This window comes from Haliaeetus albicilla, chromosome 13 (genome assembly GCF_947461875.1).
Source record: "Haliaeetus albicilla chromosome 13, bHalAlb1.1, whole genome shotgun sequence".
In the NCBI taxonomy this organism is placed as follows: Eukaryota; Metazoa; Chordata; class Aves; order Accipitriformes; family Accipitridae; genus Haliaeetus; species Haliaeetus albicilla.
In genome coordinates, this window is record NC_091495.1 from 37,042,025 (window position 1) to 37,069,219 (window position 27,195).

General features: G+C 45.4%; 2 protein-coding genes across 10 annotated transcripts in view; both read left to right on the top strand.

The window, feature by feature from the left end:
• The window catches only part of KAT6A (lysine acetyltransferase 6A), a 52,844-nt gene extending 44,409 nt beyond the window's left edge, over positions 1 to 8,435 (top strand). The window contains exon 18 of the mRNA XM_069800860.1: positions 3,315 to 8,435. Coding sequence (XP_069656961.1) covers positions 3,315 to 5,902 — 2,588 coding nt within the window. The 3' untranslated portion in view covers positions 5,903 to 8,435. The remainder of the gene's footprint in view (positions 1 to 3,314) is intronic.
• Positions 8,436 to 19,095: 10,660 nt separating this feature from the next.
• Positions 19,096 to 27,195, top strand: part of ANK1 (ankyrin 1) — a 70,524-nt gene continuing 62,424 nt past the window's right edge. For 6 of the 9 annotated variants that reach the window (XM_069800863.1, XM_069800866.1, XM_069800864.1 and 3 more), the window contains exon 1: positions 19,098 to 20,030. In XM_069800863.1, coding sequence (XP_069656964.1) covers positions 19,905 to 20,030 — 126 coding nt within the window. In that variant the 5' untranslated portion in view covers positions 19,098 to 19,904. Of the gene's footprint in view, positions 20,031 to 27,195 lie in introns of all 9 variants that reach the window. The other 3 variants (XM_069800875.1, XM_069800873.1, XM_069800867.1) reach the window with 3 other exon arrangements.

The following is a 27,195-nucleotide window of genomic DNA, read 5'->3' on the forward strand; positions in this document are numbered from 1 at the left end:
CTCTCTATATTCTACCAATTCTGTGCAACTTGATTAGTGTGGTATGGGGGAAGATAGAGCTCTGTAATAGGCTGGGCTGTATTATTTCGCTTTTCCTAGTTCTACCTGTAAGTTTTACTGTGAATGTGAATATTGTAAGGATCTTCTGTTCAAGCTTGCATGCATACTGACGATTAACTAAGTGCAACTGAATGAGCACATACATATGTTTCTCAGTATCCTAAAAAATGATGCACATGAAATCTTGAGGGGTCATCAAATCCATATTCTTTTGTGAAGACAGTGTCAAGTGCATGTGGTAAAGTCATAGAATTGCAGTCCCTTGAGGTTGGAAAGGACCTCTGGAGGTCATCTTGTACAGCGGCACTGCTTAAGCAAGGCCATTAAGAGCCAGTGGCTCAGGGTGTCTGGATCATGTCTAGACCATGTCTAGATGGCTTTTGAACATCTCTAAGGAGGGAGACTCCACAGCCTCTCTGGGCAGCCTGTTCCAGTGCTCAGTCACAGTAAAGAAGTGTTTCCTGACACTGTGTTTCAGTTTATGCCCATTACTTCTGGTCCTGGCACTGGGCACCACTGAAAAGAGCCTGGCTCCGTCTTCTTGACACCCTCCCTTAAGATATTTGTACACATTGATAAGATTCCCCCCGGGAGCCTTCTCTTCTCTGGTCCCAGCTCTCTGAGCCTTTCCTCATCAGAGAGATGCTCCAGTCTTTTAGGCATCTTAGTGGCTCTTTGCTGGGCTGTCTCCAGTAGCTCCATGTCTGTCTTGTGTTGGGGAGCCCAGACTGGACACCTTTAATATGATGTTATTATAAGGGGAGCCTGCCATCGTAAGATCATTTACTACTTTTTTTTTAATGTTCCTAAAAATATTAAATCCGTGAAAGTACAGATAAAAGCAGAGGGTCTTATACCTATGAGATGGTAAATCTAATCATCTATAGTAGGTAGGAAATGTGAAAGAAGGGGAAGAGAAATAGTGATTTTTTAAAATTTTTTTTTAAAGAGGTGGATTTTTTTTCTTTAAGGGCTTAAGTGTTCATGCTTTAACAAATACTATGAAAGTAGTATTTCCTTCTTCCTGCACAATAATATGCTGACTGGAAGATCCTTTCCTTCCTTTATTCACATTCCAAATACTTGTTTTATTGATGACTTCAAGGAGTTGTTCAGTTTTGAATTCAGTATTTGTTTTAAATTCATTTTTTTAATACCCAGAATTTTTTCAGAATGCTTCTCATCGGACCTATTTAGAGTAAATGCCTGTCAGCAAAGGGCAAGAATAAGTCAGCTGACCTATGATTAGGTTTTAAGAAGCGTTTGTGAACTACTGGGAGCACATTATTTAGTTTTACCTTTGTTGGACTTAATACAGCTCTTCTTGGGAAATTCATAGCGTGGAATCAATGACATTTTTTAAGATGGTAGAAAGGGCAGAAATGTGAATACATGTACTTTGAATATTGAGGGTAATTGATCTTACATCCATATAGTGGGATGACCAACCTAATTACAGGCCCATCAGTGTGACATCCTGTTTTAAACAGTAGGATGACTGGCTTATCATTCAGTAGAAAGTCCAGTTATTTGCTCAATACAAATGAACATCGGTATATGAAAAATGTATTTGATATATTTTTACAAGACTACAGCTTGGTTAATAAGGGTAATTGATGTTACCTACTGAGTGTTTTGAGAGGTATTGGACTTAATCAAAACCATTTGCTTAAGATGAAATGTTACAGAATCAAGCTAATACATATTAAATAAATCAAGCTGCAAACGAGTAATTAAGCAGCCTTTTTATTAGTGGGGTCAAGGCAGTTGGACTAGATGATCATTGTAGGTCCCGTCAAACAGAACTATTCCGTTCTAAGGGAGACTGGTCTGGGTTGTGTGTCTGTACTGCTATTTTATGGATAGATTAAAAAATAATGTAGCAGCTGACAGAAAAAGAGGGGATTTAGTAAATGAAGTGAAGGGCAATTCACTGAAAAAGTCTATGAGAGAGGATTTGAAGGTCATGTCCAGTAACTGGCATTATTTTCTAGCACAGAGCCAAAAAGATTCAGATGATCCTTAAATATATGAGCGGGGGAATCTCAAGTGGAGTAGACACATTCTGTCATCTCTTTATTTAGCTTTGGTGGAACTACTACAACAATCTTTACTCAGTTACTCACACTTGATAAGAGTATTGATAAACTGGAATAGTTCAAAGAACAGTCATGCGCTGATTGAGACACTAGAACAAATGTTCTATAACAGTAGATTCAAAGAAAGCAGAGGCAAAAGAGTGACTTGATAAATTTACAAATTACTTAGGTGAGAACTGTTATTTGGTAAGAGAGATTTTCAGCCTAACGGATAAAAGGAAAACTAATACAAAAGCAGATTAAGTAAATTCAGTGTCTGAAGGACAGAATTCAGATGGTGAAGTGTGAATAGCAACTAGTGTCAATGATTAACTGTTGCAGTAGTTAACCAACAGTTGTGTAAATTGTCACTGACTATCCTAATTAGAATCATAGAATCATGTAGGTTGGAAAAGACCTTCAAGATCATCAAGTCCAACCATCACCCAAATTGACAGGTTCAAAACAAAATTAATTCAGGGAATGCCTTACAGTACTTGTAAGCTTTGTAAGTCAGTAAATTAGCACATTGCTCTCTGGCTGTATAAGCTCTGAACCTATTCTACTGTTTGGAAAGTCACTGAAATGTAAAACTTGCTTCATCAAATGAAAGTTAGATGAGAGAGAAATTCAGCTTCCTTTTAACGATTTCTCAGATTAAAAAAAAAGAAGAAAAAAAAAAGGTAGCCAAATTCAGTCATCTGTGTATTTCTGTTGGCACTTAAAAGCATAAGCCATGAAAAAGTGGAAATACTTCCTTTCTTCAGCAGATGCACAAAATACAGATCTAAATGGAAACATGTTTTTATTGCATGTGTTCCCCTACACTGGAACATTTTCATTTGTGAACATATATAAATAAAATTTGTAAAGGGTGCTGAGTCTTTCCAGGACTTCATTGTATAGCCAAGTGTTTAATTTGAATTGTGTATTAAAGGCTCAGAGCTTTGACCATGCAAAATCTTGAAAGCATTGGTGTTCTTTGAAAATGTAATGTCCAGTGTGATTACTAATCACAGCAGACCTTGATCCTTATTGTTACCCTTCACAATAAATCACTAAGCTAGTATTGATACATAAAGTTGATAAACATGATGGGAATGCTTGGGAAAGCTTCCATGAATGCTCCGGTCAAACAAAAATGTTTGAACAGTATCTTTCAATTTGTGTTTTCAGGTAACCCAACTTTGAAACCATTATCTATGCTGAGAAAATGTGAAGCAAAGGATTCTTCGCTTGAGCCAGATACTTCTACACCCATGAAAAAGAAGAAGGGATGGCCAAAAGGGAAAAGCCGAAAACCAGTCCACTGGAAGAAAAGACCTGGTCGAAAACCAGGTTTTAAACTGAACCGGGAAAAGGTGCCACCATCAGTTCAGGATGAAGGAGTTGATGCAGTGGTAGCTAATTCAAAACCAGGGCGTAAGCCCAAAATTTCAGATAAAGAAGAAGGTGTTGAGCAGAAAGAGGAGCTGCCTCTTATTGAGGAAAGGAAAGAGGAAGATGTGAATATGGAAGCAGAAGAGGTAGGAGAGGGAGAAGAGGAAGATACAGCCAGCAGTGAAGTAAGAGCAGTTTCTCCTGTGGACAGCAACAGCAGTCCAGTGCCAGAAGTAAAAGAGCCTGAGATAGAAGAGGAGGTAGAGGAGAAGCCACGGGTTTTAGAAGAGCAAAGGCAATCAGAAGAAGAACAGCAAGAACTAGACGAACCTGAGCATGACCATGAGGAAGAAGAGGAAGTTGCAGTAGTGACAAATCAAAATGAAGATCATGATGCTGATGACGAAGATGACGGTCATCTGGAATCTGTGAAGAAAAAAGAATTGGAGGAACAGCCTGTTAGAGAAGGGGTGAAGGAGGAGCCTCAGGTGCAAGAATGTTTTTTAGAAACAAGCATACCGAGCAGTAGAGAAGATGCAAAAGAAAAAGATGAAGCAGAGGCAGATTCTGAGGAAGAGCAGGCTTCCAATGAGACCTCGGTGGGCTCAGAGCACGTCCCTGGGTCTGAAGATGATCACGAAGAAGAGCAAAGTAATAAAGAAGGGTTAATTGAATTAAAGGAAGAGGAAGAGATTCCTCATAGTGAACTAGATCTTGAAACTGTCCAAGCAGTCCAGTCCTTGACACAGGAGGAAAGCAATGAGCATGATGTAGCTTACCAGGACTGTGAAGAAACTCTTGCAGCTTGCCAGACTTTGCAGAGTTACACCCAGACTGAGGAGGATCCTCAGATATCAATGGTTGAAGATTGCCAGGCCTCAGAACACAACAGTCCAATATCTTCTGTTCAGTCCCACCCCAGCCAGTCTGTACGTTCTGTCAGCAGCCCAAACGTGCCTGCTCTGGAGAGCAGTTACACCCAGATAAGTCCTGAACAAGGATCCCTGTCCGCACCCTCTATGCAGAACATGGAGACCAGCCCCATGATGGATGTGCCTTCAGTATCGGACCACTCTCAGCAGGTGGTGGATAGTGGCTTCAGTGACCTTGGCAGCATTGAGAGCACTACAGAGAATTACGAAAACCCCAGCAGCTATGACTCCACTATGGGAGGCAGCATTTGTGGAAATAACTCTTCCCAGAGCAGCTGTTCGTATGGAGGACTGTCCTCTTCTAGCAGCCTCACTCAGAACAGTTGTGTTGTCACTCAGCAAATGGCAAACATTGGCAGCAGTTGCAGCATGATGCAGCAAAACACTGTCCAGCCTGCAGCAAACTGCAATATCAAGTCACCTCAGAGCTGTGTAGTAGAAAGGCCTCCAAGTAACCAGCAACCAACAACGCAGCCGCAACAGCAACCGCCTCAGTCACAGCAGCCACAGCCCCCACCTCCACCCCAGCAGCAACCTCCACTGTCTCAGTGTAGCATGAACAACAGCTTCACCCCAGCACCTATGATCATGGAAATACCTGAATCCGGAAGCACTGGTAACATAAGTATCTACGAGAGGATTCCAGGGGATTTTGGTGCTGGGAGCTATTCACAACCATCAGCCACCTTCAGTTTAGCCAAGTTGCAGCAGCTGACAAACACCATTATGGACCCTCATGCCATGCCTTATAGCCATTCTCCTGCTGTGACTTCCTATGCAACCAGCGTTTCTCTGTCCAACACAGGACTGGCTCAGCTAGCTCCCTCTCATCCGTTAGCAGGCACACCACAAGCACAAGCCACTATGACACCCCCACCAAACCTGGCGTCCACCACCATGAACCTCACGTCACCTCTGCTTCAGTGTAACATGTCTGCTACCAACATTGGTATTCCACACACGCAGAGGTTGCAGGGGCAGATGCCAGTCAAGGGGCACATTTCCATTCGCTCTAAATCAGCGCCACTGCCCTCTGCAACTGCACACCAGCAGCAGCTCTATGGCCGCAGCCCACCCGCAGTTGCCATGCAGGCTGGTCCTCGTACGTTAGCTGTTCAACGGGGTATGAACATGGGAGTCAACCTAATGCCGACCACCCCTTACAATGTTAATTCCATGAATATGAACACCCTGAATGCCATGAACAGCTACAGAATGACACAGCCTATGATGAACAGCAGTTACCATAGTAACCCTGCCTACATGAACCAGACAGCACAGTATCCTATGCAGATGCAGATGGGAATGATGGGGAGCCAGGCCTATACCCAGCAGCCTATGCAGCCAAATCCTCATGGAAACATGATGTACACTGGCCCCTCCCATCACAGCTACATGAATGCTGCTGGGGTGCCCAAGCAGTCTCTCAATGGACCATACATGAGAAGATGAGCAAGATGAACTTGCATCCTAGAAACTGAAATATATATAAATAAAGGAACCTTTTATACTGACGAACCAGAGAAAATGGACCTTTTTCCAGTTAAAATATTGCTGTAGATTTAGAGGGATTTTCTTTGGTTTATTTTATTTTTTAGGAAGCCTGGTCTTTATTTTTTGGATTTTTTTTTGTTTTGTGTTTTTGTTTTCTTCACAATCCTGAAACATTTTACAGCTAAAATCATTTACAGATGTTTTTTAGAGGGGAAAACATGCACAAAAATCTTTTCATAATTTAAGAAGAGCCTTACTTTGCTGACAATGTGGACAGAATATGTGTAACAGTGAAATCATCTTTCTAAATTTTTTTTTCAAATGTATGTCCTTCTCCCTCCCCTGTGCCCCTCTGTATGCAGTTTCTAGTGCTGCAGTCATGTAAAATGTTTGACATCTCAAAGAATAACAACCCTTCCCTCTAAACCCCACCTAGCATTTCCTACTTCTAGCAGGAGGCACTTATTGGGAGACTTGGAAGGGGACACAGAGGATAAATGAAGCTCTTTATTTCTACAAGTCAGGAAAAATTTTTAATCTTTCATTTTCCCTGACTCCCTTGCCCTCAGTAAAATTTGGAGTTACATGTAAACAATAAAGTATTCGCACTGGTGTTTTTGTAGATGAGTTAATTGAAATTGTATGTTTCATGCTGAAAATATAATGTAACTTTAAAGTGATCCCATTCACCACCCAGACGCGCATGTGCGCACAGATGTGCATGCATGCCCACATGTTCTGTCACTCTGAACTACTCAAGAAGCATCTCAAGAGAGAACTGTTTGTATCCCTTATGCAGTCGTGAGGAGGATAGGGTGGTTAATGGTCTGTTAGGACAAGAAAATGGTTGCAGGCTCTTCTGGTGAACGGCAAGTCAGCCACAACTCTGAGATCCCAAACTCTGATTTAGTCTGTACTTTGAAATGCTGAGGGTCTTGGTTCTGAGCCTTTGAGTCAGGCTGAGCTCAAAAGCAGCTGTTTCCAGTGGTCTGCCTCTTAATCTCTTTGCTTAGGTAATCTGGGAAGATAAAGTGTACGTTTTAAGTGACTTTGACGAGAACCCTGTGGTGTCCTTGTCACTCTTCCATTCCTGGTATGGGGTAGGAAGTTGCTGAATGTGCCGCGCTCTGGGGGGGTCAGTGATGTTTTCCCTGATTCTCCCACTATGTTTGAGACCCATTTTATAGGAATAGCCACACTTTTGATCTAGTGTGGGAAAAGAAGGGAATCGGCCTGTTTTACAAGAGTGAAACAGTCCAAACACCATAGTAGGATGCAGGCGGCAGGATTTTGGTGTTTATTACCGCATAATCCAATTTACATTCTTTTTGGCTACACTGCTGGCATGTCACCCAATCCAAAAAGGGACACCCTTTAGTGTAAAGTTCTTTTTTTATTGTATATGAAGTAGAAATACAGACACATTAATAAGACTAATTTCTTTTGTTTTTAAACCAAAAGAGTCTAAAAGAAGGTTGGGGTTTCTTCAGATGCACTAAAATGGACTTTCCTCCAATAACTGCTAACTGTAAAAGGCAGAATTCAAAGGACTTCCACTTTTTATTTCTGTTTAGTTTTGAGCATGTACAAGGCTGTGTAGGACCCCATTTCTCTGTATATACTATTCCAGTTCCAAATAACCCATGTAGAAAGCGCACTGTGCTGCCCTCTCCTTCCTAGATCTTCAGCTGTGTCACTGCTTCCTGATTGCTGGGGGGGGTGTGGGGGGGGGGGGGGTAGGGGTCTGAGACAGGAGGAGAAGCTGTTGAAATGAGGGCCGTGAATTTAGTTTGTTTGCCGTTATGTTTGGTTTGGTTTTGTATGTTTTTTTTATCAATTGGGCAGCTCCCTTTTCCACAAGCCTTTGTGACTGTAGAACTATTGTAGAAAAAAAAATGTTCTTTTCTATATATAAAAAGAAATTATCCAACGCAGTAATATTGGTACCTACCATTTTTTCACTTCTGTTTAAAAAAAAAAAATATGTATTTTTAGCAAGATAACTTGGGTAATCTTCTAAAAGAAATTAAAAAAAAAAATCTCACTGTTAGTGACTTTGATGCCTTTTAAAAATAAGAGCTTTTTCATTTCATTCCATCTTTAAAATTTTTTATCTTTGTTGTAGAATATTAAAAACTATTTTAAGAAAGATAAAAATTCTCTTTAAAGAGATCTCTAGAGTGTGTGAATAGGAGCTCCAGATGCCTCTAAAAGCCGCATGTACAAATGAAGCTGAGTCTATTCCTGTCTGTTTATATTTGCTTTTCCTGTTTTGTAACCTCTTTGTACTTTGTTCATGGTGACTTGTAAGCTAAGGGGAAGGGGTGCCTAGATGCCTTTGTAATTCTCCATGTCATACGCTCCTGGCTGGATGGTCTCCCTTCCTCTCCTTGTATGTAATATCACTTTTTTTTCCCCTTTCTAGCAAGTACTTTCAAAAGAACTCTGTACATTTTAACATAAAAAATAAATTATGTTGAGCCATTTTGGATGTCAGTTGTGCATGTGGATTTTTTTTCTTCCATTTGAGCAGTGAACTCTGTCACTGATCCTTGGTCCTGGGAATATGATTTCCCTGTTGGCCTTTTGACCTGGAAGAGCGGTGGTACTTGGAGTTTACTTGGGAGATTCTGTCCATGTTAATTTTTTATCTACAGCTTCTCATCAGAGGAAGATTAAGAAGAAAAACCAAAAACTTGAAAGCATTTCCAGAAGTCGTCACCTTTAAATTCCTCTCTGCGAGGGCTGCCCAAAGTTTAAGCATCGTGTTAGCTGCTTTTTGTCAGCTTCTGTTCGTACGATCGCTTTGGAGTTTTGACTCGGGCACTTAAAAAATTACAATGTGTGTTTGAAGCTGAGTTCTGCTCTGCAAGCTCACGACTTCCAAAACGCTAGATGGAAGCAAAGTTCCAGCGAGGGGGTGTGATCCTTGCCAAAGTTTCCCCGTGATAAAAGCTGTAGCAATAATTCCTAGCTGGCACCGCAAGGGCAGAGCGCCCGTTGCTTCTGGTGCCGAAGGATGCGGTGGTGCAGCCTGGCAGGGGCTGGGGGGAGAGGGAATTGGGGAAGGCTTTGGGAGGGGGGCCAAGCAGCGATAGGAATCTTGCAAAGGCTTTTCTGCAACTGTGCTGTCACCGGTATGTCTTCAAGTAAGCAAACGGTGTTTGTGTGTCGTGGTAAATACATGAAAAGGACCTTGGGAACTAGTAAAATTAAGTTTGAGGCGCTTTTCGCGTCTCCGATCCTCACCAACGTGGAACGTAAGTTTATGTAAGGTGAGGACGATGCTGCATCTTCCTTTGAGCTGATACGTTTTTCCTTGGACACCTTATAGTTGCTTTATTGAGGCACCTGAGTTTTCAGATCAAACATGTCAGGATACAGGTAGAAGTTAATCATATGGGGGTGCTCCTGGGTGATTTGTTCATTTATTCCCACAACGGTTTTTAGGTTATTCAAGCGTGAAGGAGAGAGGCAGGGTGACCTGTGATTAAGGTTTTCACTGTTTTAATCACTTGTGAATTACAGGGAGTACGTCAGCGGCTGTTACAGGTAAGAGTCATCAGGATCTCAGGAGATGTGCATCCTGTGTATTTGCATGTATGTGTATTACTTTCCCATAGTCAGTGCTGGAGTTAAGACTGAATTAACCGTTCTGTGCCACAAAGCTGTGTTCACTCACTCAGTTTACTTTTAATTTTTTTATGTTCTTCATTAAAGGAAGCTTTGGCACTGTCCAGTAGCCACGTTATGAGGTGGTGGGTGCTACCCCAGTATGCCCTGTTTTTTCCACACTTAAACGACTGTGGTTTGGGGTCTTTGGGGTTTTACTTGTTATTTTCTGTATACGCTGAATTTAGCAGATTTGATTTGACCATTAAAATGTGCTCAGCTTGAACTGTTATCTAACAACAATACTGTTCGAGTCAGCTTTTATTTATTACCAGTTTTCAGAAACATCTCGCATTTTTAGGATACAATATGGGTTTTAAAAGTAAAATACCAATTGAGAACAGTTGCATATCCTCTAGCAATTCAAAATGGCTTTGACTTCCAGAATTAATGTGCTGAGTGATTAGTCTAGAGTATAATTCTGCTGCTTTAGATAATTCTAGAATTTGAAACGGTCATGGCAGATCACTTCCATGAAATAACAGCGTACGGTTATGTTCTAGTAAAATGCTTGTATCATAAACTGACAAGTAGGGCAATTCAAAGTCTTCATCTGATGCCCTGGCACCAAATTATGGTTACACATGCTGATATGAAATGCTTTTCAAATAATTGTTTGAGATCTTTGCAATGCTTAATCACAAGCTGTCAAGCCAGAGGTGAGCAGGGCCAATGCTAATAATAATTAAAATTAAACTTCTTGTGCATTTCTCAGTTCTTAAGGTAGTTGAAACTTTTTTAAGAAGAAAAAAAAAAGCAAATATCTAGTTAGGAACGTAATGATTTATAAGAACTTTCTAGCTTTGTGGGCCAAGGAACAAAGGTAAGCACTTATGGAAATCTATAAACAAGATCATGGAAATGTGATTCCAGAGTTAATGAGCTGATAAACAGTAACTGCTACTTAAGAAATGTTTCTAAAAAACATTATTTGATCAAATAGGCTGCACTGTTAATAGCTTCTGCTTGTTGTTTAAAAAAAAAAAAAAAGAAGACATGTTTGTGTGGGCTAACTTGATAATAACCACATTTAGGAGCCATGAACAAGGTGACCTCTTTTTTAGAATCTCATACAAACGATCAAATCCTACCATTAGAGAATGACTAAATAGGGGAGGGGTTTGGGGGTTTTTTTGGTTGGTTGGTTCGGTTTGGGGGTTTTTTTTGAGAGCGAGAGCTGCCAGGCTAGAACAGGGTTGAAATCAGACTGTCTTGAAGTGCAAGAACCTTTAGTACCTTACAGCATGTTGTGACCAGCTGCTGCTGCAGGCTCTGCATTGCCACAGCCAGACATCATGCTGTGGACGTGGTGAGAGTCGTTCCATTCAGCACTGTCAGGTTTGCTCTAAATTAGTTGACATGTGGACCAAAATGTCTGTTACCAACTCTCAACATGCAGGGGAGAGTTTGAGTGCAACCCACAGCAACATACAAACGACTGCCTGGGAGAGTAGTGTTGTGGGTTTGAAAGAGGCTAACTGAAAGGAGGATGATCTTAAAGGGGTCTGACAGTTCTGAAAGCTCATCAGTGAGATAATTAAGAAAACGCTAAAAAGAGCAGAACCATCTTAATTAGTTTCCCGATTCGGGGAGAGAGCTCCTTGCTGAGATCCTTCTCTGCAGTAATAGAGGAATGCAGATAGACTGAGGCAGACTAAGTTTACAGCAGCTAAGGTGGGGCCTGCAGCATCTTTTATCTTCACAGCTTGTCAGCCAGAATAATTTACCTAAAAATAGCTGCCTGAAGTTGAGCTTTGAATGTAAAATCCTTTGCCCCTAACACAGAGAATCTCAGCAACTCCACCAAACATTGATCTTCACCTAGAGCAGAGCAGGACTCCAGCTACATGTTTAATCTCTTGAAACAACTGCAGTACCTTGCAGACAGAGTCAGGAATTTGTTTCTGTGCTTCCTTCCCTATAGGAGGTTCTATTCTGGAGGACAGCTCTGTATGTGGAATTGGCACATAATAACCTTGTTAATTTTGTGTGATTATTTTCCTAAGGGTTCCCCTGTCAGTATCTGTTTGTTCTCCCTTGCCAAATACTTTATCCTGTGAACTCTTTGAAACAGGGACTCTGTTGTCAGTTTGTTTGTCATTTGTGTCATATGGTAGAATCCCAGTCTGTGACTGAGGTACCAGAGAGTTACCATAGTACAAATAATCAGTTTTCAAGGAAAAAGTGATAAATGTGGTGCTCTGTGCCAAATAATTAAATAAGGTTCCTGAAGAATTTCTCTTCTGCTGACACAATGGCTAGTATAGGCACATGGTACCTTTCAGCTAAAGGAGGAGGTCTGTTTACTGAAATTCTGTCATCCTGTTTCCCCATTTTATCCAACAGGAACAAGCAGCAACAAGATATGACACATCTACTGTTCCAGATATTTCCCACACAACTTCTCCAAAGAAGAGGAAAATAACTGTTGGACAAAAAAAATGATGCGGTGAGTTAAGTGAAATTACTACTAAGTCCATTTCCCACTTGTCCTGTCCTGAGTCCTTGCTGAAATAGCATGAATGGTGAAGAAGATGAGCTTCTCTTCACGTACAGCAGATCTCTAGAGTCCCTTTCTACCAACCGTACACCTACAGCACATAGAAGCTTGATATCAATCGTAGGCCAAATGCTTCAAAACTTCAAACATCATGAGTGTAAGCTCCTGCACAGGACAATCTTATGTGTACGGCAGAGATACCTAATTCCAGTTAACTCAGACTTTTAAATCATGCTGTCAAAATTCAAGGCAGATGTTTCAAAACCAACTACCAGTGACTCCAAAGACCGTTTAGGAGGCATGCCGCTCCCCCTCAAGTTAGAGAGCTAAATATAACCAAATGCTAGCAGCTAGGGTTGTACCAGGACAATAGCTCTGGACCTAGAGTTCAATCCTCCCTGGTATCTTGAGGGCAAAGGGAAAAGGGTGTCACATAGGAAGAATTGAATTGTTACTGGACAGCAGATTTCCTGAACCAGGGCTTCAGTCAGTTCTTCTGGGAGGAGCTATTCTCCAGAGCAGCAGATTCAACTTGCCTTGTGTTCCCTTCTCATAAAAGTCTTCTGCAGTCTGAAGTAGGCAAGATTGCAGTTGCTTTAGGAGTGTCCTTGTCCTCCTTTGGTTCGCATTAGTGAGCATGCTCTTGAGACCAAAGCAAATCGCAGAATTTGGTCCTCAGAAAGCGATCAGAACTGCCCGGGCATATACAGCGAGGGGTCAACAGGTGATGGTTGAAAGACTGCAGACAAAGGAAAACACTGAAAAAACTGTCTTTAGAAGCCATCGGAGACACACTTGATCATCTCTCTATCCAGCTGTGAGACAGGCACCTTGATCTGCTCGGAAAAATGACCGCTGTCCTCAAGAACCTTAACCACAAATACTGCACAGAGCTAAGTAAGTCCAAGCAGTAAATATTGGTGCAGGAGGAAGGTAGAAAGAGAATTGTGATGTTATGGGGTAGTACTGTCTGGAGGCTCTGACAGTGTTTGTACAGCTGCAGATCACTGTGCTATAGTCAGGGTCTGAAGAATATGATATTACTCTGGATAAGGTGGTGAGGAAAATAAGTCTGAACAGGGAAACATTTCTGGCCTTGGAAAAGCATAGGTATCCCTCTCAGCTGCACTGGTAAAAGCAATTAATCTGCTCAAGTGCACCCTCCTTTCCTTGGGATGGTAGACGATGCTTTCAGTGCCATTCAGGGTGTACCTAAAGGGTATTGGAACAATAATCCCTCTGATTTACAGATGGAGTCTGAACCCGGGGCTGTCTGGAGTCTTTGCTAGATATTTCTCTGCTCTGCTTTGTGGGCAGGCAGGGACTAGGGGTATTTTGCAATTCATGTGTCTAGTGGTTTTCCAGTCATGATCAGTCATTCAGTAATGCACAGGGCAACGGGGAGGGGGTTTTAGAATAAATGCTATGGCCAGGAACAGTCTTTTGAAAAGTTCTCTGCATCTCACCTTCCTGTTAGCATCCCTTCCCAGCATTTTAAGCAAGCTTTGCTTCAAGGGCCTCCAGGGAAGGAGACTGGGCCCAAACCATCATGTTCAATAGTCTGTGATGGACCTATCCTTCCTAAATCTAACTCATGTACGCCTTGGTGTTCACAGCATCCCATAGCAGTGAATTCCACAGTTCATTTTTATATTGAGTAGAAAGAATATGGCTCTTTTTTTAGTTATTTTAAACATGCTGCCTCTGATTCCTCTTTTGTGTGAAATAATGAATATTTTTTTAAGTTTGTGTGTTATCTGTATCAGTCACAGTTTTCTATGCTCCTTTATCGCCTTTCTTCCAATCTGGAGATTCTGTGCTAGTATGTGCTCTCCCTTTGTGTATCACAGAATTGCAGAATGAGTGAGGTGGGAAAGTCCTCTGGAAGTCACCTGGTCGAACCCCCTGCTCAAGCAGGTCACCTAAAGCGAAGTACAGACCATCCTAGTACAATTCTGTGGTGCTTGGCAGAGCTGCCTCCTAAACTGTCTGCCTGCCAGTACTTGAGAGATTCCTTCCAGCCTCGCTATAAGCATTTCAAGTCTCTTCATAGAATCGTTAGCATCTTTTCCCTGTTTTTATTTGAATGAGTGCTTTATTCTGTACTAAACAGAATGGCAGCTGAGCATCCAAAGAAAGGTGTCTGGAGGCATTATCAGGTGTAAGCCTGCAGGTGAAGGTGAAGAACATTAGGATAGCTATGCCTAAGCATATCCAGGCCCCAAGAACGGCCACTCAACTAGTTATTAGAGTCTGCACTTGCAGAATAGCCTGCCCACAGCGTGAGGCCTTCTTTGACTTGGCAGCTAATTACACCTCTGTTAATGAGACTTGCACCTTCTCTGAAAAAAAGCTTCCCTTATGGTGACTCGAAGCACTTGCATGTATATCTCGGAGTTCTCCTGAACCCTACTAAGTTCTGAGCTGTGACGGTAGCTTGTAATAGTATGTCCCAGGCCTGTTTTGTTAATAATAACTTCTTTCTTAGATGGCTTTTAGAATTCTACCCTCTGAGTTCATTAAATGTCCCTATTCTTTAGTGCCACTGCTTCTTTTGAGCAAAGCAGCCCTTTGTTTGGAGCATGTGGCAACACTGCCTAAAGCTGCCTGGAACAGGAAAAGAGAAATAGACAACTGAGGTCTCACACATTCTCCTTCACATGTTTCTCACTGTGTTGAAAAAGAAAGAACACAGTGCCTGATGCACAAGCCAGCAAATGGGTTAGCAGGTTAAAAGCAGCAGGGATAAAATAAAAAGCTTTCCAAGAGGCTCCTAGGCTCAACAAACTGGTTGAGGTGAGGGTTCTTAGCTTTTCTGCTGCATGGTCCTTCCCTGGTCACCAGAAGAGTCATGCTCTAGCTAGCATCTTCTCCATCCCACTTCCCTGAGTGGACAGTGTCGCTAGCAGGTGCGGGAGCAGGGCTGGCCTTTCCCTCCCGTGCTGCCCAGAGCTGGTGGCAGTGGTTGTCCTGCTCCTCATTCCCAGAGCAAACTTAGGAATTTTCCTTTTTAGCAGCTGAGAGGCATCTCCTCGGAGCTAGGCAGCGTCCTCTGCAGCTGTGAGCGCGCACAGGCTGACTTGCCTCGGCACGTCATTCATCAATCCCAGGTTATTTTCCAGTGAATGAAAAATTTAAGACAAGCACCTTAGAAAGAAATCTTGAGTTGCACCGTTCCGATGCCAGCAGCTTGAGCCACTACTCCTGCTGAGTCTCCAGAGTCCGTTTCTCTCCTTGGTCAAGCATGAGACCCTCAGTTCATACTGCCAGCCCAATGACAGTGTGCCGTTGACTCATGAGTGTCAGCGTTAGGGCTCGCACTGCTGTGCAGGCTGCACGCCAGGACGCTTGCTCTTATCCCCTGGGGTCGGGGCTCATGCCAGGGCTGGTGTGTGCTATAACTGTGGGTGCTGCCTGCCAGCCTCAGGTTGTAGGATGGTTCGCTACTGGTGCTAGTGCCTGGGTTCATGCTGTAGCTGCTGAGCACCCCCTGATGTCTGTCCTACTGCACAAACATCAGATTTGTGCTATGTTAAGTTGTGGTCAGTTCTTGTCCTAGTGTTAGCGCCAGGGCTCTCGGTGATATTTGTAACTAGCTTTCAACTGAAACAAGCTAAGGTTGACTTTCTGCTCCTGAAACGGCAGTGATGCATTGTGGAATTGCTCTGCAGTCATTGCAACCCTCCAGATCACTGCTTTGATCTCACAGGGAGCAGTACTGTAAAGCGTAGGCTGAAGAATGTAGTTCAACCAAGCAGATACCAAGCTAGGACCATCGGTCTCCCCGTGGTCTTGTTGGAGAGAATCTGGCTGCTCGGTGATGGCAGGAGCAAGCTGTGCTTGGGCAGCCAGGACCTGCTGTGTAAACAGGGCTGGAGTGAGGGAGAATTCAGCTAACTGGTGTGGCTCTGTGCCTTTCCCTGCAGCGAGACCTAGGTAGGCAGCAGTGGCTGCAGCAATCTTGTGCTCACACTCTCCTGTGTTTTCGACTGTTCATGGGAAGCAGGCACAGTTGTTGCAGAAACAGTTTCAAATCTGACCTCTGAGTGCTCTGAAGAGCTGAATCAATACAAGATTAACTTCCTCCCTTTTTTCTTCTTGCAGAAGCCTCTGGGATCATTCCGTGCAGCACCTTTCCCCTGTACCCATTGCTAGTTGCTGTCATATCCAGACGTTTCTTAGTGTTGTTCCACCACATTCTGATACCAGCAAGCTGCGTGGGTAATTTTTGCAATAGGCCAGAGCTGTGCAGATCACAGATGATCTCTGCCTCAGGCTTGGGAAAAATACCATGCCTGCTCCACAAAGCTCTGATGATGGTTCTCACTGGTAAAGACCACATCTAGTCCTCCCTGGTAAAGACCAATCTAAAGATTGTTTTGTTGGTCCTCGAGCTGTTTGACTTTTGCCTGAAGTGTAAAGCCAGTGTACAGGGGAAGCAAAAGAAGGTGAACAATGTTTCTGAGCCTGTGTGGAGGGAAAGGGGGAGAGACCGTGTGTGCCCCTTCCCTGTTTGCCTGGGATCGTGTGTGGCAGCGTCATTCACCAGCTTTGAAGAATTGCTGCAGGTACTCATGAGGATTCTCTTTAAGATACAAGAATGATTCCATGGTAAGAAGGTTTTGGGATAGGGAGTTGGCTCTTCACCTTGTGGGTTCCATCCAACCCATGCTTTTCAGCTTTTCTCCGCAATCATTAAGGGTTTGAAGCTATTTTTAAGAGCTTACATTCTTCTGATTTCAGAAGGGCTTTTGAGAAATGTACAAAAAAATGTGTAATTTCTGGTAAACCTAGAAGAGATAGCAAGGTCCCAGTGCCTTTCCTGCCCTCTCTGAGCCCATCTCTGTTTCCTGACTGCAGCTTTATGTAGTCAGTGGCAAACATGGGGCATCCACAAAGGCTGCTGCAGGAAAACAAATGTAGGATGTAAGGGGATCCACAGTGAATCGGCTCTGCTAACTACCTGGTTGGCTATTGTGGAGGAGTTCAGCCTGTCGGCTGTAACATGTCAAGACGGAATCCTGAATTCAGAATTGAGGAGCTCATGAAAACATTCTTGTTCCTTCTGTGAGACTGGATCTCCTTCCTCCTGTGTGTCCACTGAGGGAGAAGCAGGTTTTCAGACAGTTTTGGAAACGTGCTTTTCTGTTTTGTCCTCTGGACCAGCAAAAGCATGACTCCACTCTCTCCCGTGTCTTTTTTCCCCAAATCCCGGTTCTCCCTTGATGATTACTGCTCTTGTCCTGTGCTCACTCTGTTCTGGCTTATAAGGAGTTAAGAGGTAGGATCTGTTTGTAGGAGGAGGCAGTGTCCTACAGGCATGCAGGCAAAGACTGAGTGTACTGCCACTGTCTGATGCCATTTAGCTGTGTCTATAGCAGATGTTTTGTTGACATCAGGAAAAAAAGGGATGCCTATGCCAAAGTCTGGAGTGTAGCACAGCTTTCCCTTGAGCCACATAGCAGGGCTGGGTTTCTGAAGTCTGACCCAGCTTAAGTCTTGGAACCTGGAAGGCAGGACTCAGGTTAGGGATGAGATGTAAAGTCACAGCAGTGCCTCGCTACAGCCTTGCCAGCCGTGCTCAGAGCTCAGTGTGCCCCACAGCACTGAAACTCGGTTTCAATCCCAAGTTCCCTGTTTTGAAACATTAGGAAATTCCTCAGAAAGAATTCTAAACTAGCAAAGAGCTGGTTTAGGATACAAAGTCAAACATACAGAAGCAAGGAGCTCTCAGCATATTATGGTTAACTGTGACAAGTGTTTTGCCTCCTGTGTGCTTATTGTTGACCACAGGTCATTTTTTGTGTGTTTGGCCTCTGCCTCATTTGGCCTGCAAAGTGCTCATGTGGAAGAGGTGCAATTAGGGTGACTAGTGCAGCTGTGCTCCTGGCACCTCCTGTCTGTGGAGCCTTTCACTGTGCAGCTTCTATTTAATTTTGTAATTTTTTTTGCATGGGCGTTCATAGGATGTTGCTATATAAAGATGTGCAGCTGTATCTAGACTTGAGTGTATTATTTATCTGTGTGGGTACAGTACACAGAATTAAGCTGTCCTTGGAAAAGCCTTGTAAAATTTGATGATTTCCTATTCTTCATATTTTATTAGGGCCTTCTCTGGATTCTCGGTCATCATATTCTTTAAAAACTCTATGATATGCCAGTCTCTCTCCTGTTTTTAGCACCCTCCTTGGTCTGTGGGTGAAGCAACAGAATTGGAGGAACTTCAAAGGGAAAAGAAATGCAGGAAAACTTACTGGGACAGAAAAGTGACCTGTAGTGTCTATGCAGTTAGGTCTGCATCTCAGCTTCTTGCCAGTCTAAATAACCTGTAAGTGACTGTCAGGTAATTGCTGAGAAATGGACATTAATCCCTGCTTCACCGTCTTTTGACACAAAAGGGACCCTTTCTGTCTAGAACTGAGGGGACTGTGCCAGAAAAATGCAGTGTGTGCAGGGCTTCTGCCTGGGCAGATAATTTTCCCAGTGCTTTGCCCATGGGTTTGTACACGGGGGACAGTTTTTCTGATGGACGAGGACTGAGCTGATAAAGGCAGGGCTGCTCAGGAGTGCCTGAAGAGCAAAGCACACTTTGCTGCAGGTCATGTTGTGGTCACCACCAAAGAGTCCGCGGCAGTTTTATCCTGGCCCCCTCACACGCTGATGCCGTGCGCAGGAACAAGTTACACCTCCAGGCCTGACCCCTGGCTTCCAACATGGAATTGTTTGTGCTTTTGGAAGGCAGCTGCAGGTGAAATGTACGGATGTGTGCGGAGAAGGGGTGGCTGACTCTCCAGGAGCCTTGACTGGGGCTCCTCAGGGAGGACTTGAGCTCTGGTGATGCCTGGATGGGCAGTAGCTGGTGGCTCTGGTTTACTTTTCTGGTGCTGTGTAGTCAAAAAGCAGACTGAGCCCTTGGTTTCTGTCTCCCATTCACAGCCAAGATCCCTCCCCTCCCCTTGCTGCTCACTCAGCGGAGAGATGCGAGGAGGAAAGGATGCTGTTAAGCTGCACTTTGCTCCAGTACTTGGCACGTCCTTTGCAGTATCGGCTGTTTTCTTCTGAGCAGAGATGCTGCCTGGCTCCTAACCGATGCAGCGATTCCCTATTACTCCCCTTGAAAGGAGCTGGAATCATAACCCAGAGAGTGAGCGAGTGATGCGGCTGCTGCACAGAGAGTGACTGAGAGGAAGAAAATTGGAGAGACTGGAATATGTGCCTGCCTCAGCAGCACTGCAGTGGTAAAGCCACTGACTGACTACATGCAGGTTACTGTTCTTTATGCATTGCTACAGAGAACCCAGAAGTGGGGATGAAATGCATCAGCCTCCTTTTTCACGGCTTCTCTATTGTCATCATGCATTAATTGCTGAGAGTTATTTTCCTTCCTGTGGCTGACTGGCTGCATCTCTTCTCGTGCTGCAGGAGAGACAGTGAGGGAGAGAGCACAGCACCAGCCTGGTGTCCTGTCCCACAAGGAGGATTCTACATGATGTGCCAGTGCAGTCAGGGGCTGCTGCAATGGTGCACAGAACCTCTGGAACAGCTGGATTTAGGATTATTAATGCTTTATAAAGGTGTCCCAGACTCCATCTAGCAATTAGCTGGAGACATCGGCTGCCCTTTGGGGCTTGCTGACTGCTTTCTATTTTCCTCTCATTACTGGTTTCACGCTCATCTGGGTCGACAGCATTTTGAGCTAGGGGAAGGGACTTTCTTGGCCAGGAATTGGAGGGTGCTGCGTGGAAAGTGCAGGTGTGAGCTCTGGAGGGAACTGCAGTCTGACCGGCCATGGCTCAAGCAGCTAAGCAGCTGAAGAAAATCAAAGATATTGAGGCTCAGGCTCTGCAGGAGCAGAAGGAGAAGGAAGAATCTAATCGCAAGCGCAGGAACCGCTCTCGGGACCGCAAGAAAAAGGTCAGTGGCACTGGGGCAAGCAGCCCTATATCCAGATGCCTGTGCTCGTGGCAGTGAGTGCTATTTGTGTTTGGGGAGGGGGGAGATGGCAGAGGGGCAGTCTGGTCCCTGTACAAATCTATGCGCAGTCAGCACAAGAAACAGCCTGCCAAACAGAGGACAACTTTCGGGGCCAGGAATCTGCTGTTTGCCCTGACGGCTTAGGGAGGGGAGGTAAAAAAAAGCCAGGTGAAGGGAGAAAGGAGGTGAGGGGTTTGTCAAGGCAGCTAAAGAGACTCGCTCAGCCGAGTAACAGATTTGATCTCTAAGATAAAATTGCTGGCTTCTAGCTTCATGCAGTTTCCCAGAGTTGCTCCGTGTCTGCAGAGCAAAGGGGCGAGAGACCCCCCACCCCTTTCCCTAGCGAAGGAGCAGTTTTGATGTCCACTCCGTGCCCTGCTTGATCTCTGCCAGAACACTGCAACCAGGGTCCAGCGGGAGCAGACCACTAACCGAGAAAGCAGTTTTGTGCAGGGGACGGTGAGCTCTGCTGCTGCTTAGGGCAGGCTGTATTTGTGAGCGGGACACAGGTCATCCCTCCCACCAAAGGCATGTTACTTGCTGGCAGCAAGTGAGTGGGGGGTCAGGACCAAGAAGAAGTGTCTTTCCCCTCTGCCGACACCAACATGCTGGAGCCTTGGGTCTGCCAGCTGATCCAAGCTGTAGCTCCTCTCTGGAAAGTCACTGCCAGTTTTTTTCTTGCTGCCACTCCAGGAGCAGGCATGTTTCTAAGATAGCTTTGCTGCCCCTCGAAGACCTCTTGAACTGAATGTTCTTCTCGCAGCAGGGCCTGAGGGTGTATGTGCTATGCACCAATGCAGAGAGGCGGTGAGGAGAGAGGTGAAACCAAGGGTAATCAAGGATATACGTGAGGGGAAGTTGCAATACAGGGAAGTCTTAGGTGGGCTTCTCCTCTGCCTTTAGCAAAAGTCTTGGAGACTTCTGCGTGCCCCCTCTGAGCAACAGCCTCACAGCAGAGCTCTACTGCTTGGAGCATCCCAATAGCTGCGCCCTGAGAGTCCTGAGAAGAGTCTTGTGAGATGCTGGGGACAGGCACCACCAACCAGCCCTCGAGCTTTTGTTGTTCCTGTCACACTGCTGGACAACTGCTGGTTCGGGCTGTCTGGGCTAGTCCTGAACACTGGAATTCCTAGATTTCATTCACTCCTGTTTCTGGTGAAGGCTTACTGCGTAAGTCTTTGAGAAAACCATCCTCTTCCCTTCTGCCCCCCTGCCCTGCCCAAAGCACAGTGTACACGGGTCTTGGGGATGGCTCGGGAGATCCAAAGGTACCTGCAAAGTGTCTGGACTTCCTCACGTGGAAGGTACTAGAGAGGGCACCTTCTTGCCAGCTCCTTGTGAGAGGCCCGAGTTGCACTTGCTGCCAAGACACGCTGTGACGCAGGCGAGGGAGCTGGAGAAGCGTGCTGGAAGGGGTCTGCTTCCCTGGGATGGGATCTGCTTCCCTTACAGCGACCAACAAGCCTTTTGTAGCACACTGTTTGGGACTGTCACGGCACGGGGAGCGCTGAGCAAGGGCTCCTTGCAGAAATCAGCAGGGCTCTGGTGTGCTGAGGAGTTCATCTTCAGCTATATCCCTTCCCGAGCGGTGAATCCAGAGAAGGCGCTGGCAAGGGAGGCTTGCCTGCCTCTCCGCTCGGTGACTGCGGTCAGGGTGGGCACAGCCCCTGCTCGCCCTCCTGTTCCTCTTGGGACCAAAGCTGGGTGTAAGGATGTTTGCTTTTCTTAATGCCAGGGCAGCCCAGGAGGGGTCTGCGCCTGCAGACAGCAGCTAATTAGGGAACGATTGGTGGACACGCTCAGGACAGATGTGAAGTCTGCAGACGGCAGCTAGGAAGTTGGCTGTGGGGTCTTTCGGCTGCCGCACTGCCGTGTCAAATGCTGCCTTCTTCAACGATAACGGCTAACTGCGTGCAGGCCCAAGGCTTTTCCCTGCAGACCCTCTTTTACTCGAGGCTGATAGAGCAGCTTGTCTCTTAGGTTGCCAGAAGGCTCTGAAGGGGTTCTGGTGTGAAGAACCACCAAACCAGGAGATTTTGCTCTTGGGCGAGCTCTCTCTTCTTATCCCCTGCCCCCAAAGCCTGAGGGTCTCTAGTGGTAGTGGTTTACTGCACAAGTCTCCTTGGGGCCAAGCTGAGGGCTACCGGAATGCGTTGGAGTTTCTCCTTCTGTTTTGCTGCAGCAGTTGTGGGGGTTTAATCCGTGTTAGCCTGGGTGTCTGTTAGCACGCTGTGAGCCTGCATGGGACTCGTGTCATGTCTATGCAAAAGTCGTCTCTTTCGAAAGGCTCCTGCACTGGCCATGAAATGGACTGAACCCACTGTTGTGTCACCGGGTCCTTCTGCTCCTCCACCTGGGCTTGCCTGTTGTCTCTTGCTTCGTATACAGATCCAGGCACTTTCGGGCAGAGGCTGTTTATTTGCTCTACGTTTGTACCGTGCAGTGTATCAGTGTCTTGATTTATGACTGAGCTCACCATGCGCTGCTGCAATGCAAGTTGTTAGTAGAGGGGCAACCTATGATCCAAGAAGTGCTAGTGTGGCACGAAGCAGTGGAGATGGCCAGAGGAAGGAGGTGACAGCCCCAGAACAAGTTTCCTCTCATCCCATGCAAGCTGATGTTATGTCTTGGGGCACGAGAGCTTTGTATCCGTTAGTGTTTCTAGCCGTTTTTGTGCGGTTGTGCATGTCCCGTGAAATGCAGGGTTGAATCCTGTGAAAACTTTGTGTCCTGTGATACCTGGAGGCAGTGAGCTGTGCTACTTAACGCTGTGTTGCCCAAAACCCTTCTCCTTGGACTGCGATTATATTTGTTGTTTTTTAGTTTCCATGACAATTTCTTGGCTTTTGTATTAAGTGCATGTAACTAGCACCTGATTGACCTTGTTCTGTCTGTCTTCGTGTTGTGTGCCTCTCATTTGTCTCTCAGCACAGGGACAGTCCAGGTGTATAACCCTGTTGCTCCTCCAGTATTTCCTGCTCCCAACCTTTGTAACTCAGCCGATGAGAGCCGATGTTTTGTTTGACAGGGGCTGCATCAAGGATTTAAGGAATGGTATCTTGTCACTCACCCTTGCCCTCTGTGCAGCTTAGCCAGACTTGTGTTTTGGGCCGAGCTGTCCATTAAACAGCCAGACGTGTCCTGAAGATTGCTTCTGCTCCGTGGGCTCTGCAGCATGGCTGGAGGTTGCCTCAGCCTGAGGATGACCCCAGGGAGCAACCTTTCAATAGACATGCCTGTTCCCACGTTTTGTGTAAGTCCCGAATTGTGAGGAATTATGAGGTCTAGCATAATGTGTTGGTGACTTTTCAGGGTGCCGTGCAGACAGGCAGGTGTGACAGAGAGCAGCCCTTGAGCAAAGGAGAGTGTGAATTGAATAACAGAAGTTCACTGCCATTAGAGAATTTGCCAAGCGTCATCTGGGTTGGCTTCCTGCTATTCCTGCCGCAGTATCCTAGCCTCAAATCTCTCATTTTTGCTTAGATGGCCAGTTCACAGGGGACCAGAGCCACTCAGTTACAGCTGCTGGGCTGCATGTGGAGTGTCTGATGTGGCCAGCTGCACTGACAGGCAAGTAGCAATAGCTGTGCTTTGGATGCAGCTATCTGTCTTTTTTTTTTTTGTGGTTCTGGGAAGTAGTGATAGTCAGGAATGCTTCCTTCCTTTCACTGCAGGTGTGCTGTGGTCAGGCTACCTCGAGAGGCAGAAAGCCCTCCCTTGGAAGTCACGCACTTGAAAGACACATTCCTGCCTTCTGCAGGATTAGTGGGGAGCAGCACAACACATTGTGATGTGATGATGTTTTGATGCAATTGGTGAGGCAGGTCTGTAACTTGTTATGTGAACACGCTGTTATCGAGTCCTTTTTGAGTCACATGTGGCTTGTTGTTGTGGTTATATATGAAAGGTAGAAAATGGACCAAATCCCTTTCTGGGAATTCTGAAAGCATCAGCAGAGTTCACCAAGCGGGTTGTTAGAAAGGGCCCAAAATGTCTAACCCCCAAACTGGGGCCCAGAATACTTGGCTCGCCCTTTGTTTCAAACACACATCTAGAAGCAACTTGCATCTGTACCAAGTGCCCCCAAAATAGTTTGCTATAGGTGCCAGCAGTGCCTTGCAGCCTGACAAGCTTTGACTGAGACTAATAAATAAAAAGTTAACACTTTTATGAAAATCATTCCTCCTATTGAAGTATACTTATCCTGGTACCAAATATCCTGTCAAGCATGAAGAGGGGCAGAGACCTTCATCTGAGGAGTATGAAGAGGCAGATACCAGCTGTGCTCCTCATTTGGCAGGTGGGCATGTGGGATTCATGGAGCAGGAAGCTGGAACTTCTAAAACATCTATGACAAGAGTGCTATGCAGCAAATAAGACCAACAGCACTTCAGTAACAGCAGCAATGCTAATAATGTCCAAAGAACTCCTCAAGTGCACATGTGAGAGCATGTGCAGTCTGTCTGCAGCATAACTGTGGCCACTGGATTAAATAACAATCTGACCAAAAGCTCAGAAGGAAATTCGTATGATAATTGCTGTCAATGTTTAAATGACAAATTATTAGTATGAAAGATGTGATACATCCTCTCAGTAAATTCAGAGTAAGTTTTGCTTGGACATCTAAGGAATAGAGGACAAGGCTGCCTGAATTTACCACTTTTTTTTCTTCTTTTTTTTTGGGGGGGGGGGGGGTGGTGGTAATGAGGAACAGACTGCTCTTCTCTTTCTACTCCTGTCTAGTTTCTTTGTCTTGCACGTGTCCAAGGGTAAGACAGTCTCTTGTTATGGATTTGCAGAGCATCTCACACGGTGCAGTCTTGAATGGTAAAAGAAAATGATTCCTAATAAGAAACTCTCTGCATAAAACTCCTTGCCTTTTTTTTAGTTGTCCATTTCCTGGAAACAGCACACAGACCAGTTTGAGGGTTCATGACTCTCCACAGTATAGGCTGGCACCCATGCTTGGTGCAGCGTTTCTTCTGCACACTGCAGCAAGAAATATTTTAGTGCTTGCTATTACACACTGAAATACATCCCAGCAGGAGTAGCTGGGGGGGTGCTTCAGAGAAGGGAGACAAGGAATTTTTGAGAAAGGGTTTGAAATAGGTGGGAAAGAGAGAGAAAGAGGTGTTTCTGTTTGGCAGGAACTGTGGTGGAGAAAGCTCTTCCACCAGCTAGAATGAAATGGTGGGAAAGGGCAAAGGGAGCACAGAGGATTGAATGACCCCGTTTGTATTCTCAAGCGTGGATAAGGAATAAATGCGAACATAACTGGCTGACATCAACTGTCAGAAGAAACTCCAAGCTGAGGTGTGTGAGGTGATTTGGGAGAGGGGCTAGATCCTGGATGGGCAGCTCTGAGAAGATTAAGGCGATGTGGAGGATGCTAATGAGAATTCTTTTGCATGAAAGAAATTTTGCATGCTTAGGAAGCTAGGGAAATGTAGGAAGTAGAACAAGTCAAGTAGGGTTTGGAACAACAGCCACAAGCTCAATCAGACAGAGGAGCAATTACAGATGATTCCTTAGTAGGACAATCGAACGGTCACATAAGGTGACCATGCTTGTGCTTGTTGTGTGACAAGCAAAAGTGCTCACTCACCTGCTGTTCACTGATGAGCTGTATCAGGGTGGAACTTAAGTCCAAGCTTAGGATCCCTGAGACGGAAAATCCAGACGCCTCTGTCAGAATTATGCAATAAGCACGCGAGAAACTGGGGTGAGAAATCACTGGTGGAGTGCTGCCAAGGAGAAGCCACTGGGGCTAAGTGGCGTTCGTCCCTTCCAAGGGCTGTCGCTAAGCAGCAGCCTTCAGCTTGCACTGGGTTTAGAGGGGCTGCGGAGAAGAGAGTGATGGGCAGAAGGAGGACAAAGGATTTCAGCAGACCTGGGCTGCAGATGGCTCAGAACCTCCCCACGATAACTGGACTTCCGAGCCCTGTTATGTACTCCTCCCATGGATGTCTGGCTTGGTACAGTTGCTGGATTGGGCTACCTGGATTCTTGCATTCAGTGGCAGAAGATCCTGCCAAAGATGTGACATGGCTGTCAGCCACCCAGGGCTTCACTGGCTGCTGGGAGCTGTGTTGGTATCTAACTTGCAAGCTGGAGCTCATCAGCAAGAGAAAGGACCATGCCACCTGCAGAATCTCAGAGCACAAAGCTGCCTTGTCTCCTTTCTCTGCCTGCTCCTAGAGCAACAGTTCCAGCTGCAACTTCTGTTGTCTCCCACTGCAAGTTTTGTCGGTTCCACCAGCCAAAACTCCTCCTGCGTCTCCTTGCATTGCGAGAGCAATGACTGTGTAGGCACCTTCCCTGAGGAGTTAACCAGCTTGTGGTGTGGCACAGCGTTGAAGAAGGCACCCTTAGGACCACATGAGATCAGCACTAGGTGACACCGTGAGGACACGGGGTGCTCCAGCTATTGGCAGCAGCTCTTTGCAGCCAGGATTGGGTGTCTGGACTCCGGTACTCTCTCTCTGTCTGAGGCACTTTTTCTGCAAAGGAATTGGTATCTGCTGCCTGGAAGGTGATGGTGCTGTGCAGTGGCAGCGGGAAGGGGCATGGGATATCAGGACAGCCAAAGCCTTTGAGACTCAAGGAAGCCCTAGCTTTTACCACTCTGAACGTAACCAGAGGGACAGCGTAGACAAAGAATTAAACTGTGTGATTAGGAATGGCCTCAATCATTAGCTATCTAGCTATTAGGCAGGCTTTCAAAAGGATTTTGCAAATCAAAGGGCCATCTTAAATCTTTCTGTGCTGTTGTGTGTGTGTTAGATTCAAAGCAGCAGTACAGAGTTGAATCTTTTCTGCTGTAAATGCCCAGTGTGTAAAGCTGGGAAGGTGTTTTGTATACGCAGCTGCCGGTAAATTGGGGCACAGCATGAGCTCCTTTACAGGTGATCCAGTGCACTCAGGAACGGCGCAATTGCAGGGGATTTGCACCCCACCTCTGCCCAGCGTGCCAGCGTGGAAGCGCTTTGTGTGACTACAAGGTAACTGTGACCCTCCAAGCTCTGTCAAGGTTGTTGGGGAAGCAAGTCCCATCAGGATTTGGGGAGGATTACGTCAGCTGGCTGCACTGTCAGGAGATTCAGAC